The sequence below is a fragment of the Ranitomeya imitator genome, chromosome 8, assembly GCF_032444005.1.
Source record: "Ranitomeya imitator isolate aRanImi1 chromosome 8, aRanImi1.pri, whole genome shotgun sequence".
Taxonomy (NCBI): domain Eukaryota; kingdom Metazoa; phylum Chordata; class Amphibia; order Anura; family Dendrobatidae; genus Ranitomeya; species Ranitomeya imitator.
The window spans coordinates 60849554-60865682 of record NC_091289.1 but is presented as its reverse complement, the minus strand read 5'-3'; the positions used below and the strand labels follow the sequence as shown (position 1 = coordinate 60865682).

At 44.2% G+C, this 16129-nt stretch overlaps 1 protein-coding gene across 1 annotated transcript in view; it reads right to left on the bottom strand.

Moving 5' to 3' along the window:
• LOC138647760 (extracellular serine/threonine protein kinase FAM20C-like) overlaps positions 1 to 16129 on the bottom strand; it is a 138771-nt gene that overhangs the window by 67997 nt on the left and 54645 nt on the right. The window contains exon 2 of the mRNA XM_069737013.1: positions 2306 to 2478. Coding sequence (XP_069593114.1) covers positions 2306 to 2478 — 173 coding nt within the window. The remainder of the gene's footprint in view (positions 1 to 2305; positions 2479 to 16129) is intronic.

Sequence of the window (16129 nt, the reverse complement as noted above, 5' to 3'; positions counted from 1 at the left end):
TTGCGACTGATAGCAAAAAACTGATGTGCGAACATTTTTTGTGTATGTCGAAAAAACGGACAGCGATGGATCCATCGCTGTCTGTCGTTTGCTAGAATTGAAGCCTATGGCACCGGATCTGTCAAGTGCCGGAATCCAGCGATGGATTCTGTTTTTTCTAGCTGAGCATGCTCCGATCGAACTAGCCAGATCCGCTAGTCGGATCCGTCCAAAAAACAGATCCGTCGCATCAGTTTTTCACAATCTGTAGAATTTCAATATTTGCAGATGACGCTAAACTCTGCAGGGTAATCAATACAGAGGAGGACAATTTTATATTACAGGATGATTTATGTAAAATAGAAGCTTGGGCTGATTTATTATTATTATTATTATTATTATTTATTATTATAGCGCCATTTATTCCATGGCGCTTTACATGTGAGGAGGGGTATACATAATAAAACAAGTACAATAATCTTGAAAAATACAAGTCACAACTGGTACAGGAGGAGAGAGGACCCTGCCCGCGAGGGCTCACAATCTAGAAGGGATGGGTGAGGATACAGTAGGTGAGGGTAGAGCTGGCCGTGCAGCGGTTTGGTCAATCGGTGGTTACTGCAGGTTGTAGGCTTGTCGGAAGAGGTGGGTCTTCAGGTTCTTTTTGAAGGTTTCGATGGTAGGCGAGAGTCTGATATGTTGTGGTAGAGCATTCCAGAGTAGGGGGGATGCACGAGAGAAATCTTGTATGCGATTGTGGGAAGAGGAGATAATAGGGGAGTAGAGAAGGAGATCTTGTGAGGATCGGAGGTTGCGTGCAGGAAAGTACCGGGAGACGAGGTCACAGATGTATGGAGGAGACAGGTTGTGGATGGCTTTATATGTCATGGTTAGGCTTTTGTACTGGAGTCTCTGGGTGATGGGGAGCCAGTGCAGGGATTGACAGAGGGGAGAGGCCGGGGAATAGCGGGGGGACAGGTGGATTAGTCGGGCAGCAGAGTTTAGAATAGATTGGAGGGGTGCAAGAGTGTTAGAGGGGAGGCCACAGAGCAGGAGGTTACAGTAGTCAAGGCGGGAGATGATGAGGGCATGGACTAGGGTTTTTGCAGATTCTTGGTAAATTGGCAAATGATAAATGGCAAATGAGCTTTAATGGGGATAAATGCAAGGTCATGCACTTGGGTAGAAGTAATAAGATGTATAATTATGTGCTTAATTCTAAAACTCTGGGCAAAGCCGTCAATGAAAAAGACCTGGGTGTATGGGTGGATGACAAACTCCTATTCAGTGGCCAGTGTCAGGCAGCTGCTACAAAGGCAAATAAAATAATGGGATGCATTAAAAGAGGCATAGATGCTCATGAGGAGAACATAATTTTACCTCTATACAAGTCACTAGTTCGACCACACTTAGAATACTGTGCACAGTTCTGGTCTCCGGTGTATAAGAAAGACATAGCTGAACTGGAGCGGGTGCAGAGAAGAGCGACCAAGGTTATTAGAGGACTGGGGGGTCTGCAATACCAAGATAGGTTATTACACTTGGGGCTATTTAGTTTGGAAAAACGAAGACTAAGGGGTGATCTTATTTTAATGTACAAATATATGAGGGGACAGTACAAAGACCTTTCTGATGATCTTTTTAATCATAGACCTGAAACCGGGACAAGGGGGCATCCTCTACGTCTGGAGGAAAAAAGGTTTAAGCATAATAACAGACGCGGGTTCTTTACTGTAAGAGCAGTGAGACTATGGAACTCTCTGCCGTATGATGTTGTAATGAGTGATTCATTACTGAAATTTAAGAGGGAACTGGATACATTTCTGGAAAAGTATAATGTTACAGGGTATATACTAGTATTACTAGATTCCTTGATAGGGCGTTGATCCAGGGAACTAGTCTGATTGCCGTATGTGGAGTCGGGAAGGAATTTTTTTCCCCAATGTGGAGCTTACTCTTTGCCACATGAGTTTTTTTTGCCTTCCTCTGGATCAACATGTTAGGGCATGCTAGGTTAGGCTATGGGTGGAACTAGATGGACTTATAGTCTTCCTTCAACCTTAATAACTATGTAATGATCTGTGACGGATCCGTCGAGCCAACGGATTGTGACTGACGGCAAAAAACTGATGTGTGAAAGGGGTCTAAGAGGAAAACCTGTCCTCCCTATATGGGACGTTAAAGCAGCCACATTAACTGCCTCAGTAGTAAACATTTATCGTCTTTTTACACAATATCGGATTCCTGCATTTTATCACATTGTGATGTAAGTAGCCAAACCTAAACCAGTATATTTTGCAATAAAGAATTTTGGAGGTATTTTTACCTGAATTAAGAATACGCTGCGTAGAAATTTCTTTAAGCAGGATGGGAACCAAAGGGTCCTGTCTTGGGTATAATTCATAGCGATTGATTCCTATGTGGAATTTCAACCATGTTGGATAAGTGTCAGCAGCTGTTTCTCCTGTGGGAAGTGCAAACTCCATTCCAGCACTGATCCTAAAAAAATATATTCACCATTACATATGATTTTAGTATAGACGCATTCATATTTAGGAACAAATTCACAGCAAAAACATGTAGAAAATACAAGATATGATTCATCAATTTCCACCACTGAATAGTAGTTCCTTTTGTTTAAATGGGTTTGTTTCTTAAGCATGCTAATTCAATTCTGCTAATCCATTAAAATAAATAGAAGATTACCAGAAACTTCTCAAAAAATCTGCAATGTGTAAATATATTCAAAGACTTTCACATTTGCCTTGGTTTTCAGAAGTTGTTGATCTTCCCCACGGAATTTTTTAGAATCACTGTGAATAAATTGTAATATATATTGTATTTATGTATTTTATAATATATATTTAATTATGATATACACTATATATATATATATATATATATATATATATATTATGTAAGACTCATGCTGGTGTGGTAGTTGGAGGCAGGTATATCTCGCCCAGGTGTTTGTCCTATGTGAATTAGGCCACTCAGTATCTTCAGGGTGCTAATGGGTTAATGATTGCAGGAATAAAAGATGACCAGCTGGGGGTTTCCAGTGTCTGCCTGGGGCACACAGATTGCCTGCCTGTGTGAGACAAACGTGAGTGAAGAGCTGTGCTCAAGATCTGTGTGATGTTAGCTGGGTGGGAGAAGCCCCCCCAGTTGTTGAGATAGCAACGTATTTGTTTAGTTAGTGCCGGACAGGCTAGGATTTATTTTTATCTTTTGTTTTGTTCATGTTGCTTTCACGTTAATAAATCTGACCTGAGGTCAGCCTGCTCAGAAACCTGCTGTACGCCTCAGATTCAATGCACAAACCACGTGACCTTTGACCCCAGCAAAGGCGATCCCAGAGTGTTTTGTCACATTGTGGTGGAGAACGCGGGCATACCGTGGCACAGGCGACAGCATGGAAGATGTGGTGAAAGCCTTAGCACAGTCCACTGCCGTACAGCAGCAGGCCACAGCACGAAGCTAATCGCTTGATGGCCGCACAGCTGAAGGAGTTAGTGGACATGACGGTTGCAGACCGCCAACTTCTCCAACAGGTGGCGCAGCGCCTGGTGAGCATGCCTGACGCTGACCCGGAAGCAGAGTCCAGAAGGATCCATGTGAGTCGATACTGGCAAAAGCTGACTGCAGAAGATGACGTCGAGGCATACCTGACAACGTTTGAGCGGACGGCGTTGAGAGAGAAGTGGCCGAAGGCACGATGGGCCGATTTGATCGCCCCGTTTCTCTCCGGCGAGGCCCAAAAAGCTTACCATGATTTGGACCCGGAGGTCGCTCAGGACTTTGAGAAACTGAAAGCTGAGATCCTGGCTCGGCTGGGTGTGACGACGGCTGTCCGGGCACAGAGGGTACATCAGTGGACATACCAGCAAGATAAACCGGCGCGGTCTCAGATGTTCGACCTGATCTACTTAACAAAGAAATGGCTGCAACCCGAGGTACTGACAATACCCGAAATAATCCAGCGGGTTGTCCTGGACAAGTACCTGAGAGTACTACCCCCAGCGCTGAAAAGGTGGGTAAGCCAAGGAAATCCCACGACAGCGGATCAACTTGTGGAGTTGGTCGAGCGTTATTCCGTGGCAGAAGGACTTCCCGACGACACCGCCAACCCCCGGTCTGTGCCTCCTCCTCGTGGAATCGGTAAGACTGTTCCAGGGACCACGGGTGAAGGAAAATCGCTTAAAACTGTGGGGGAGGAGTCCTTGACTGCTCGCACTCCGAGACCAAGAGTATTGGACGGTGGTCTCAGTAGGGGACCTGTTAGGTGTGTCCGCTGCCATGAGAAGGGTCATGTTTCTGCGAACTGTCCTGTTACCGCTGAACCCATGCAGTGCGACGTTATAGACTCTAGAAAACGCATGTCTTTGGTTACACAGCTAGTGAGTGTGAATGCGGGTCAAAATGATACAGTGAAACACCTGTGTGAATTATCTGTTGATGGGAAAAATGTTGTGGCATTACTAGACTCTGGAAGTGTGGTGACTCTGGTGAAAGCTAGTCTGGTGGCACTTCCGTCTGGTCCGTCTGACAAGTTTTCTGTGACGTGTGTGCATGGTGACACCCGCTCGTACTGAACAGCGGTCATATGGATTTCTACTCCCTATGGGTCAGTGCAGCACAAAGTGGGACTCGTTCCCGCATTGTTACAGGATGTAATCCTGGGCAGGGATTTTCCCTATTTCTGGCAGTTGTGGGAGAATCAGTTGCTCCTTCACGGTAGCTGTACCCGTGAATCTTCTCCCATGCCATCTGGAGGTCCCGAGTCCCTAGAGGAGACCCCACAGGAAGATGTTGCTGGGGAGGTTAGTGAATCTAACCTTCAGTACCCCTTCTCCGTCATGGCGGGGGAAACGGAGGAAACTGAGGAACCTCAGCGAGAGGCGGAGGCAGACAGCCATCCGGCACCCTGCCTGCCAGATTTGGGAGTCCAGGTGGATGACTTCCACAGCGAGCAAATGAAAGATCCTACCCTGAGTCCGGCTAGGAAAAATGTAAAAATGATAGATGGGGTACCCGTAGAACCTGACACTAGGCTAGCGTACCCGTATATGGTTCTTGAAAATGATTTGCTCTACCAGGTAGAAAAAAAAGGGGAAGACACAGTGCAACGGTTAGTGGTACCCAAACCTTATCGGCGGAAGGTACTGGATTTGGCCCACGGACATATAATGGGGGGACATCTGGGGGTACAGAAAACCACAGAAAGGATATTGCATTGTTTTGTGTGGCCTGGAATACATTATGATGTGCGTAACTATTGTGAGTCCTGTCCAGAGTGCCAAATCGCGGCCCCTAAATCTCAGTTCCGTAGCCCTTTGGTACCCCTTCCTATCATCGGGGTCCCTTTTGAGAGAATTGGGATGGATTTGGTTGGGCCCCTTCCCCGATCCGCACGTGGGCACCAACATATCCTCGTCATCGTGGACTATGCCACTCGTTACCCGGAAGCCGTCCCTTTGCGTAACACAGCTACCAAGACGATCGCCAAGGAATTGGTACAAGTGTTTAGTCGGGTGGGAATTCCAAAACAGATACTCACCGACCAGGGGACTCCCTTTATGTCGAGGGTAATGAAGGAGCTCTGCAGGCTCTTACAAATAGACCCATTGCATACGTCTGTCTATCACCCTCAAACAGATGGCCTGATTGAGCGCTTCAACAAAACCTTAAAACAGATGCTCCGGAAGGCGATAGACAAAGATGGGAAGAACTGGGATTACTTGTTACCCTATTTGCTGTTTGCCATTAGGGAAGTTCCCCAGTCTTCCACAGGGTTTTCGCCTTTCGAACTGTTGTACGCCCGTCGTCCCCGGTGACTGCTGGACGTCGCAAAAGAATCCTGGGAAGGTCAAGTCACTCCCTTTAAAACGGTGATCGACCATGTAACACAAATGCAGGATCGTATTGCCCTGTCATGCCCATTGTTAGGGACCATATGTTACAGGCCCAGGGAGCCCAGAGGCAAAGTTATGATAGAGGCGCTAAGGTCCGTACATTTGCACCCGGCGATAGGGTGTTGGTCCTAATCCCTACGGTGGATAGTAAATTCCTGGCGAAATGGCAGGGCCCATTTGAGGTCCGAGAAAGAGTTGATGAAGTGAACTATAAAGTGTCTGCCTGGGGCACACAGATTGCCTGCCTGTGTGAGATAAACGTGAGTGAAGAGCTGTGCTCAAGATCTGTGTGATGTTAGCTGGGTGGGAGAAGCCCCCCCCCAGTTGTTGAGATAGCAACGTATTTGTTTAGTTAGTGCCGGACAGGCTAGGATTTATTTTTATGTTTTGTTTTGTTCATGTTGCTTTCACGTTAATAAATCTGACCTGAGGTCAGCCTGCTCAGAAACCTGCTGTACGCCTCAGATTCAATGCACAAACCACGTGACCTTTGACCCCAGCAAAGGCGATCCCAGAGTGTTTTGTCACAATATATATATATACTAGATGGTGGCCCGATTCTAACGCATTGGGTATTCTAGAATATGCATGTCCACGTAGTATATTGCCCAGCCACGTAGTATATTGCCCAGTCACGTAGGATATATTGTCCAGCCACGTAGTATATTGCCCAGTCATGTAGTGTATTGCCCAGCCACATAGTATATTGCCCAGTCACGTAGGATATATTGCCCAGCCACATAGTATATTGCCCAGTCCTGTAGTGTATTGCCCAGCCACATACTATATTGCCCAGTCGCGTAGTGTATTGCCCAGCCACGTAGTATATTGCCCAGCCACGTAGTATATTGCCCAGTCACGTAGTATATTGCCCAGCCACGTAGTATATTGCCCAGCCACGTAGTATATTGCCCAGTCACGTAGTATATTGCCCAGCCACGTAGTATATTGCCCAGCCACGTAGTATATTGCCCAGTCACGTAGTATATTGCCCAGCCATGTAGTATATTGCCCAGCCACGTAGTATATTGCCCAGCCACGTAGTATATTGCCCAGCCACGTAGTATATTGCCCAGCCACGTAGTATATTGCCCAGTCACGTAGTATATTGCCCAGTCACGTAGTATATTGCCCACTCCGTTACCGCTGCTATTAACCCTGTGTGTCCCTAACTATTTACTATTGATGCTGCCTATGCAGCATCAATAGTAAAAATATGTCATGTTAAAAATAATTTAAAAAAAACAAAAACCTGCTATACTCACCATCCGCAGCCTTTCCAGCTCCCTGCGACGCTCGGGTGACCGCTCCATTGCAAGCGGCAGCTTCCGGTCCCAGGGCTGGTATGAGCAGGACCTGTGATGACGTCGCGGTCACATGACCGTGATGTCATGGCAGGTCATTGCCGCACACCAGCCCTGGGACCGGAAGCTGCCGCTTGCATGGAGCGGTCACCGGAGCGTCGCAGGGAGCGGGAAAGGCGGCGGATGGTGAGTATAGCAGGTTTTTTGGTTTTTTAAAAATTATTTTTAACATGACATATTTTTACTATTGATGCTGCATAGGCAGCATCAATAGTAAATAGTTAGGGACACACAGGGTTAATAGCAGCGGTAACGGAGTGCGTTACACCGCGGCCCGTTACCGCTGCAATTAATCCTGTGTGAGTGGTGAGTGGAGGGGATTATGGAGCAGGTGCCGGGCAGTGAGTGCAGGGGAGTAGAGGAGGGATTAATCGGACTGTGCCCTTCGCTGATTGGTCGCGGCAGCCATGACAGGCAGCTGCCGAGACCAATCAGCGACGCGGGATTTCCGTTACGGAAGTTGAGGACAAACAGACGAAAGTACCCCTTAGACAATTATATATATATATATACAGTGGGGCAAAAAAGTATTTAGTCAGTCAGCAATAGTGCAAGTTCCACCACTTAAAAAGATGAGAGGCGTCTGTAATTTACATCATAGGTAGACCTCAACTATGGGAGACAAACTGAGAAAAAAAAATCCAGAAAATCACATTGTCTGTTTTTTTAACATTTTATTTGCATATTATGGTGGAAAATAAGTATTTGGTCAGAAACAAAATTTCATCTCAATACTTTGTAATATATCCTTTGTTGGCAATGACAGAGATCAAACGTTTTCTGTAAGTCTTCACAAGGTTGCCACACACTGTTGTTGGTATGTTGGCCCATTCTTCCATGCAGATCTCCTCTAGAGCAGTGATGTTTTTGGCTTTTCGCTTGGCAACATGGACTTTCAACTCACTCCAAAGGTTTTCTATAGGGTTGAGATCTGGAGACTGGCTAGGCCACTCCAGGACCTTGAAATGCTTCTTACGAAGCCACTCCTTCGTTGCCCTGGCGGCGTGCTTTGGATCATTGTCATGTTGAAAGACCCAGCCACGTTTCATCTTCAATGCCCTTGCTGATGGAAGGAGGTTTGCACTCAAAATCTCACGATACATGGCCCCATCCATTCTTTCATGTACCCGGATCAGTCGTGCTGGCCCCTTTGCAGAGAAAACAGCCCCAAAGCATGATGTTTCCACCACCATGCTTTACAGTAGGTATGGTGTTTGATGGATGCAACTCAGTATTCTTTTTCCTCCAAACACGACAAGTTGTGTTTCTACCAAACAGTTCCAGTTTGGTTTCATCAGACCATAGGACATTCTCCCAAAACTCCTCTGGATCATCCAAATGCTCTCTAGCAAACTTCAGACGGGCCCGGACATGTACTGGCTTAAGCAGTGGGACACGTCTGGCACTGCAGAATCTGAGTCCATGGTGGCGTAGTGTGTTACTTATGGTAGGCCTTGTTACATTGGTCCCAGCTCTCTGCAGTTCATTCACTAGGTCCCCCCGCATGGTTCTGGGATTTTTGCTCACCGTTCTTGTGATCATTCTGACCCCACGGGGTGGGATTTTGCGTGGAGCCCCAGATCGAGGGAGATTATCAGTGGTCTTGTATGTCTTCCATTTTCTAATTATTGCTCCCACTGTTGATTTCTTCACTCCAAGCTGGTTGGCTATTGCAGATTCAGTCTTCCCAGCCTGGTGCAGGGCTACAATTTTGTTTCTGGTGTCCTCTGACAGCTCTTTGGTCTTCACCATAGTGGAGTTTGGAGTCAGACTGTTTGAGAGTGTGCACAGGTGTCTTTTTATACTGATAACAAGTTTAAACAGGTGCCATTACTACAGGTAATGAGTGGAGGAAAGAGGAGACTCTTAAAGAAGAAGTTACAGGTCTGTGAGAGCCAGAAATCTTGATTGTTTGTTTCTGACCAAATACTTATTTTCCACCATAATATGCAAAAAAATGATAAAAAAACAGACAATGTGATTTTCTGGATTTTTTTTTCTCAGTTTGTCTCCCATAGTTGAGGTCTACCTATGATGTAAATTACAGACGCCTCTCATCTTTTTAAGTGGTGGAACTTGCACTATTGCTGACTGACTAAATACTTTTTTGCCCCACTGTATATATATATATATATATATATATATATATATATATATATATATACAGTGGGTACGGAAAGTATTCAGAACCTTTACATTTTGCAGTGTCTGAGCAAAGTGTCTGAATATTTATGACCATGTAATATTTGAGTTTATCTTTTTTTAATACATTTGCAAAAATTTCTACATTTCTGGGGTTTTTCCAGTCAAGATGGGGTGCAGAGTGTACATTAATGTGAAAAAAATGAACTTTTTCAATTTACCGAATGGCTGCAATGAAACAAAGAGTGGAAATTTTAAAGGGGTCTGAATACTTTCCATACCCACTGTGTGTATATATATATATATATATATATATATATATATATATATATATATATATATAGAGAGAGAGAGAGAGAGAGAGAGAGAGAGAGAGAGAGAGAGAGAGAGAGAGATAAAAAAAAGACCACAGCAGCACATGTACATGACTCGGCCATGTAAAATCACAGACAAATATACATTTCACAAAAATATTTTTTTCCATAAAAATTTTTTCAAAAATTTTTTTTTCATAAAACTTACAGTTAAAATGGAGATTCTTAGCGCATAAATTGGCCAATTCATGTGTGCCCATCAACTACGGCAAGGTGATCTCCCCCTGATGGGTCCTACTCTACTGTACATGCCACTCTTGGGCCCATATTGCCCATAAATTGTAGGTTTAGCCCAGAGTGACATGTTTGTCCGAAGTTGTAGGCTGGTGGCCCAAGAGTGGCATGTACAGTAGAGTAGGACCCATCAGGGGGAGATCACCTTGCCGTGGTTGATGGGCATACATGAATTGGCCAATTTATGCGCTAAGAATCTCCATTTTAACTGTAAGTTTTATGAAAAAAAATGTTTTGAAAAAATTTTTATGGAAAAAAATATTTTTGTGAAATGTATATTTGTCTGTGTTTTCACATGGCCGATTCATGTACATGTGCTGCTGTGGTCTTTTTTATCTGTGTGTTGCAGTTTGCAGCTTGCACGTGTTCACATTAGGGGTGCTGATTTGTTTTTTTTTCCCTATATATATATATATATATATATATATATATATATATATATATTTATTTACACTACTGTTGAAAAGTTTAGGGCCACTTGGAAATATCCTGAGTTTTGAAAGAAAAGCACAGTTTTTTTCCAACGAAGCTAACATTAAATCATTCAGAAATACACTCTATGCATTGTTAATGTGGTAAATGACTATTCTAGCTGCAAACGTCTGGTTTGCAATGCAATATCTTTATAGGTATATAGAGGCCCATTTCCAACAATCATCACTCCAGTGTTCTTATGGTACTTTGTGTTTGCTGAGGCCAGGATCACACACAGTGAGATACGGCCAAGTCTCGCAGGTTAAAAACCAAGCTGTGGCACAGGCACTCCAGAGCGGAGCGTGCGGCCGCATAGCAATACATGGAGCTGCACGCTCTGCTCCGGAGTGCCAGTGTCAGAGCTTGTTTTTAACCTGCGAGACTCGGTCGTATCTCGGTGTAGTGTGACTCCGGCCTTACTGTATAAGAAGGCTAATGGATGGTTAGAATACCCTTGAAAACTCTTGTGCAAGTATGTTAGTACAGCTGAAAACAGTTTGGCTGATTAGAGAACCTATAAACCTGACCTTCCTTTGAGCTAGTTGAGAATCTGGAGCATTACATTTGTTGGTTCCAGAAAAAAAGAACTTTAATGTGACACTCGACAGTCTATTCTTGTTCTTAGAAATTAAGGCTATTCCATGCGAGAAATTGTCTAGAAACTGAAGATTTCCTACAACGGTGTGTACTACTACTCCCTTCAGAGGAGAGCACAAACAGGCTCTAACCAGAGTAGAAAGAGAAGTGTGAGGCCCCAATGCACAACTGAGCAACAAGACAAGTACATTAGAGTCTGTAGTCTGAGAAATCGACACCTCACAGGTCCTCAACTGGCAGCTTCATTAAATAGTACATGCAAAATGCCAGTGTGAACGTCTACAGTGAAGATGGGACTCCGGGATGCTGGCCTTCAGGGCAGAGTGGCAAAGAAAAAGCCATATCTGAGACTGGCTAATAAAAGGAAAAGATTAATATGGGCAAAAGAACACAGACATTGGACAAAGGAAGATTAGAAAAAAGTGTTATGGACAGACGAATCCAAGTTTGAGGTGTTTGGATCACACAGAAGAACATTTGTGAGACGCAGAACAACTGAAAAGATGCTGGAAGAGTGGCTGACGCCATCTGTCAAGCATGGTGGAGGTAATGTGATGGTCTAGGGTTGCTTTGGTGCTGGTAAAGTTTAGAGATTTGTACAAGGTAAAAGGGATTTTGAATAAGGAAGGCTATCACTCCATTTTGCAACGCCATGCCATACCCTGTGGACAGCGCTTGATTGGGGCCAATTTCATCCTACAACAGGACAATGACCCAAAGCCCACCTCCAAATTATGCAAGAACTATTTAGGGAAGAAGCAGGCAGCTGGTATTCTATCTGTAATGGAGTGTCCAGCACAGTCACCAGATCTCAACCCCATTGAGCTGTTGTGGGAGCAGCTTGACCGTATGGTACGTATGATTTTGAACGGTATTGTGTGTATATATATATATATATATATATATATATACAGTATATATATTATTGTAATATAATTTATTATATAATTATATATAATTTATGTATCTATCTGTATATATACTATATATATATATTTGAGAACATTTGACAAATGACATTTTAGTAATATATTATATAATTATACTTAATTTATACGTAAGAAATGATATATACAGTGGGGCAAAAAAGTATTTAGTCAGTCAGCAGTAGTGCAAGTTCCACCACTTAAAAAGATGAGAGGCGTCTGTAATTTACATCATAGGTAGACCTCAACTCTGGGAGACAAACTGAGAAAAAAAAATCCAGAAAATCACATTGTCTGTTTTTTTAACATTTTTTTTGCATATTATGGTGGAAAATAAGTATTTGGCCAGAAACAAACAATCAAGATTTCTGGCTCTCACAGACCTGTAACTTCTTCTTTAAGAGTCTCCTCTTTCCTCCACTCATTACCTGTAGTAATGGCACCTGTTTAAACTTGTTATCAGTATAAAAAGACACCTATGCACACCCTCAAACAGTCTGACTCCAAACTCCACTATGGTGAAGACCAAAGAGCTGTCAAAGGACACCAGAAACAAAATTGTACCCCTCCACCAGGCTGGGAAGACTGAATCTGCAATAGCCAACCAGCTTGGAGTGAAGAAATCAACAGTGGGAGCAATAATTAGAAAATGGAAGACATACAAGACCACTGATAATCTCCCTCGATCTGGGGCTCCACGCAAAATCCCACCCCGTGGGGTCAGAATGATCACAAGAACGGTGAGCAAAAATCCCAGAACCACGCGGGGGGACCTAGTGAATGAACTGCAGAGAGCTGGGACCAATGTAACAAGGCCTACCATAAGTAACACACTACGCCACCATGGACTCAGATCCTGCAGTGCCAGACGTGTCCCACTGCTTAAGCCAGTACATGTCCGGGCCCGTCTGAAGTTTGCGAGAGAGCATTTGGATGATCCAGAGGAGTTTTGGGAGAATGTCCTATGGTCTGATGAAACCAAACTGGAACTGTTTGGTAGAAACACAACTTGTCGTGTTTGGAGGAAAAAGAATACTGAGTTGCATCCATCAAACACCATACCTACTGTAAAGCATGGTGGTGGAAACATCATGCTTTGGGGCTGTTTCTCTGCAAAGGGGCCAGGACGACTGATCCGGGTACATGAAAGAATGAATGGGGCCATGTATCGTGAGATTTTGAGTGCAAACCTCCTTCCATCAGCAAGGGCATTGAAGATGAAACATGGCTGGGTCTTCAACATGACAATGATCCACAGCACACCGCCAGGGCAACGAAGGAGTGGCTTCGTAAGAAGCATTTCAAGGTCCTGGAGTGGCCTAGCCAGTCTCCAGATCTCAACCCTATAGAAAACCTTTGGAAGGAGTTGACAGTCCGTGTTGCCAAGCGAAAAGCCAAAAACATCACTGCTCTAGAGGAGATCTGCATGGAGGAATGGGCCAACATACCAACAACAGTGTGTGGCAACCTTGTGAAGACTTACAGAAAACGTTTGACCTCTGTCATTGCCAACAAAGGATATATTACAAAGTATTGAGATGAAATTTTGTTTCTGACCAAATACTTATTTTCCACCATAATATGCAAATAAAATGTTGAAAAAACAGACAATGTGATTTTCTGGATTTTTTTTTCTCAGTTTGTCTCCCATAGTTGAGGTCTACCTATGATGTAAATTACAGACGCCTCTCATCTTTTTAAGTGGTGGAACTTGCACTATTGCTGACTGACTAAATACTTTTTTGCCCCACTGTATATATGCTAAGAAAGACAAACAATGGTTAAATTCTAGCACTAGAGGTACTAATTAGGTGCGCCTGCCTACATAGGACTAGAACCAAGCCAGATGTTCACTTGAGGCAGTCAGCTAGGGAAAGCTGAGCAGTCTGGGTTGTGTGGCACATTAGAATTACACTGAAAGGAGATTGCACAGGTTGTGTACATTAAACTGTAAGTATCATTGTTTGCTATGGACAATAGCCATTTTGTGTGACCGAACTGATACTAGCTCAGCCGTGTCTAAGTCACCAGTGAATTTGTGTCCACTGAGCCTGAAGCATGAGCTGAATTGTCATCTAGGTGAGACCCCATTATAACTTTGCCATTTATATTACACAGTCATGGCCAAAAGTGTTGGCTCCTTTGAAATTGTTGAAACAGAAAATGAAGTATTTCTCCCAGAAAATGTCTGGAGTTACACATGTTTAGTTATAAACATGTTTACTTCTGTTGTGTGTATTGGAACAACAAAAAAAAACGAGAAAAAAAGGCAAATTGAACATAATTTCACACAAAACTCCAAAATTGGGTCAGACAAAATGATTGGCACTCTCATCTTGATATTTAGTTGCACACCCTTTGGAAAAAATAACGGCAATCAATCTCTTCCTATTACCATCAACAAGCTTCCTACACCTCTCAACTGGAACTTTGGAGCACTTTTCCTTTGCAAACTGCTCCAGGTCTCTCATATTTAAAGGGCGCCTTCTGTTATGTTTGCTAATGACAGGTGTTATGAAGGCAATCCAGAAACACAGTGTGCATAGCGATCAGAGCGCACACAGTGATCTGACAAATACCCAAAAATACAAGAACGAGCTCTGAGACGTGGAAACTCTGTAGACTGCACACCTGATCCTATCCTAAACACAACTAAAAGCGGCTGTGGATTGCGCCTAACAACTACCTAGGCAACTCGGCACAGCCTAAGAAACTAGCTAGCCTGAAGATAGAAAAATAGGCCTGACTTGCCCCAGAGAAATTCCCCAAAGGAAAAGGCAGCCCCCCACATATAATGACTGTGAGTAAGATGAAAAGACAAAACGTAGGGATGAAATAGATTAAGCAAAGTGGGGCCCGATATTCTAGGACAGAGCGAGGACAGTAAAGCGAACTTTGCAGTCTACAAAAAACCCTAAAGCAAAACCACGCAAGGGGGGCAAAAAAAACCCCACCGTGCCGAACTAACGGCACGGCGGTACACCCTTTGCGTCTCAGAGCTTCCAGCAAAACAAAAGACAAGCTGGACAGAAAAAAAGCAACAAAAAAGCAAAAAGCACTTAGCTATACAGAGCAGCAGGTCACAGGAACAATCAGGAGAAGCTCAGATCCAACACTGAAACATTGACAAGGAGCAAGGATAGCAGCATCAGGCGGAGTTAAGTAATGAAGCAGTTAACGAGCTCACCAGAACACCTGAGGGAGGAAGCTCAGAAGCTGCAGTACCACTTGTGACCACAGGAGTGAATTCAGCCACAGAATTCACAACAGTACCCCCCCCTTGAGGAGGGGTCACCGAACCCTCACCAGAGCCCCCAGGCCGACCAGGATGAGCCGCATGAAAGGCACGAACAAGATCGGAAGCATGAACATCAGAGGCAAAAACCCAGGAATTATCTTCCTGAGCATAACCCTTCCATTTAACCAGATACTGGAGTTTCCGTCTAGAAACACGAGAATCCAAAATCTTCTCCACAATATACTCCAATTCCCCCTCCACCAAAACCGGGGTAGGAGGCTCAACAGATGGAACCATAGGTGCCACGTATCTCCGCAACAACGACCTATGGAATACATTATGTATGGAAAAGGAGTCTGGGAGGGTCAAACGAAAAGACACAGGATTGAGAACCTCAGAAATCCTATACGGACCAATAAAACGAGGTTTAAATTTAGGAGAGGAAACCTTCATAGGAATATGACGAGAAGATAACCAAACCAGATCCCCAACACGAAGTCGGGGACCCACACGGCGTCTGCGATTAGCGAAAAGTTGAGCTTTCTCCTGGGACAAGATCAAATTGTCCACTACCTGAGTCCAGATCTGCTGCAACCTATCCACCACAGAATCCACACCAGGACAGTCTGAAGACTCAACCTGTCCTGAAGAGAAACGAGGATGGAACCCAGAATTGCAAAAAAATGGAGAAACCAAGGTAGCCGAGCTGGCCCGATTATTAAGGGCGAACTCAGCCAACGGCAAAAAGGACACCCAATCATCCTGGTCTGCAGAAACAAAACATCTCAGATATGTTTCCAAGGTCTGATTGGTTCGTTCGGTCTGGCCATTAGTCTGAGGATGGAAAGCCGAGGAAAAGGATAGGTCAATGCCCATCCTACCACAA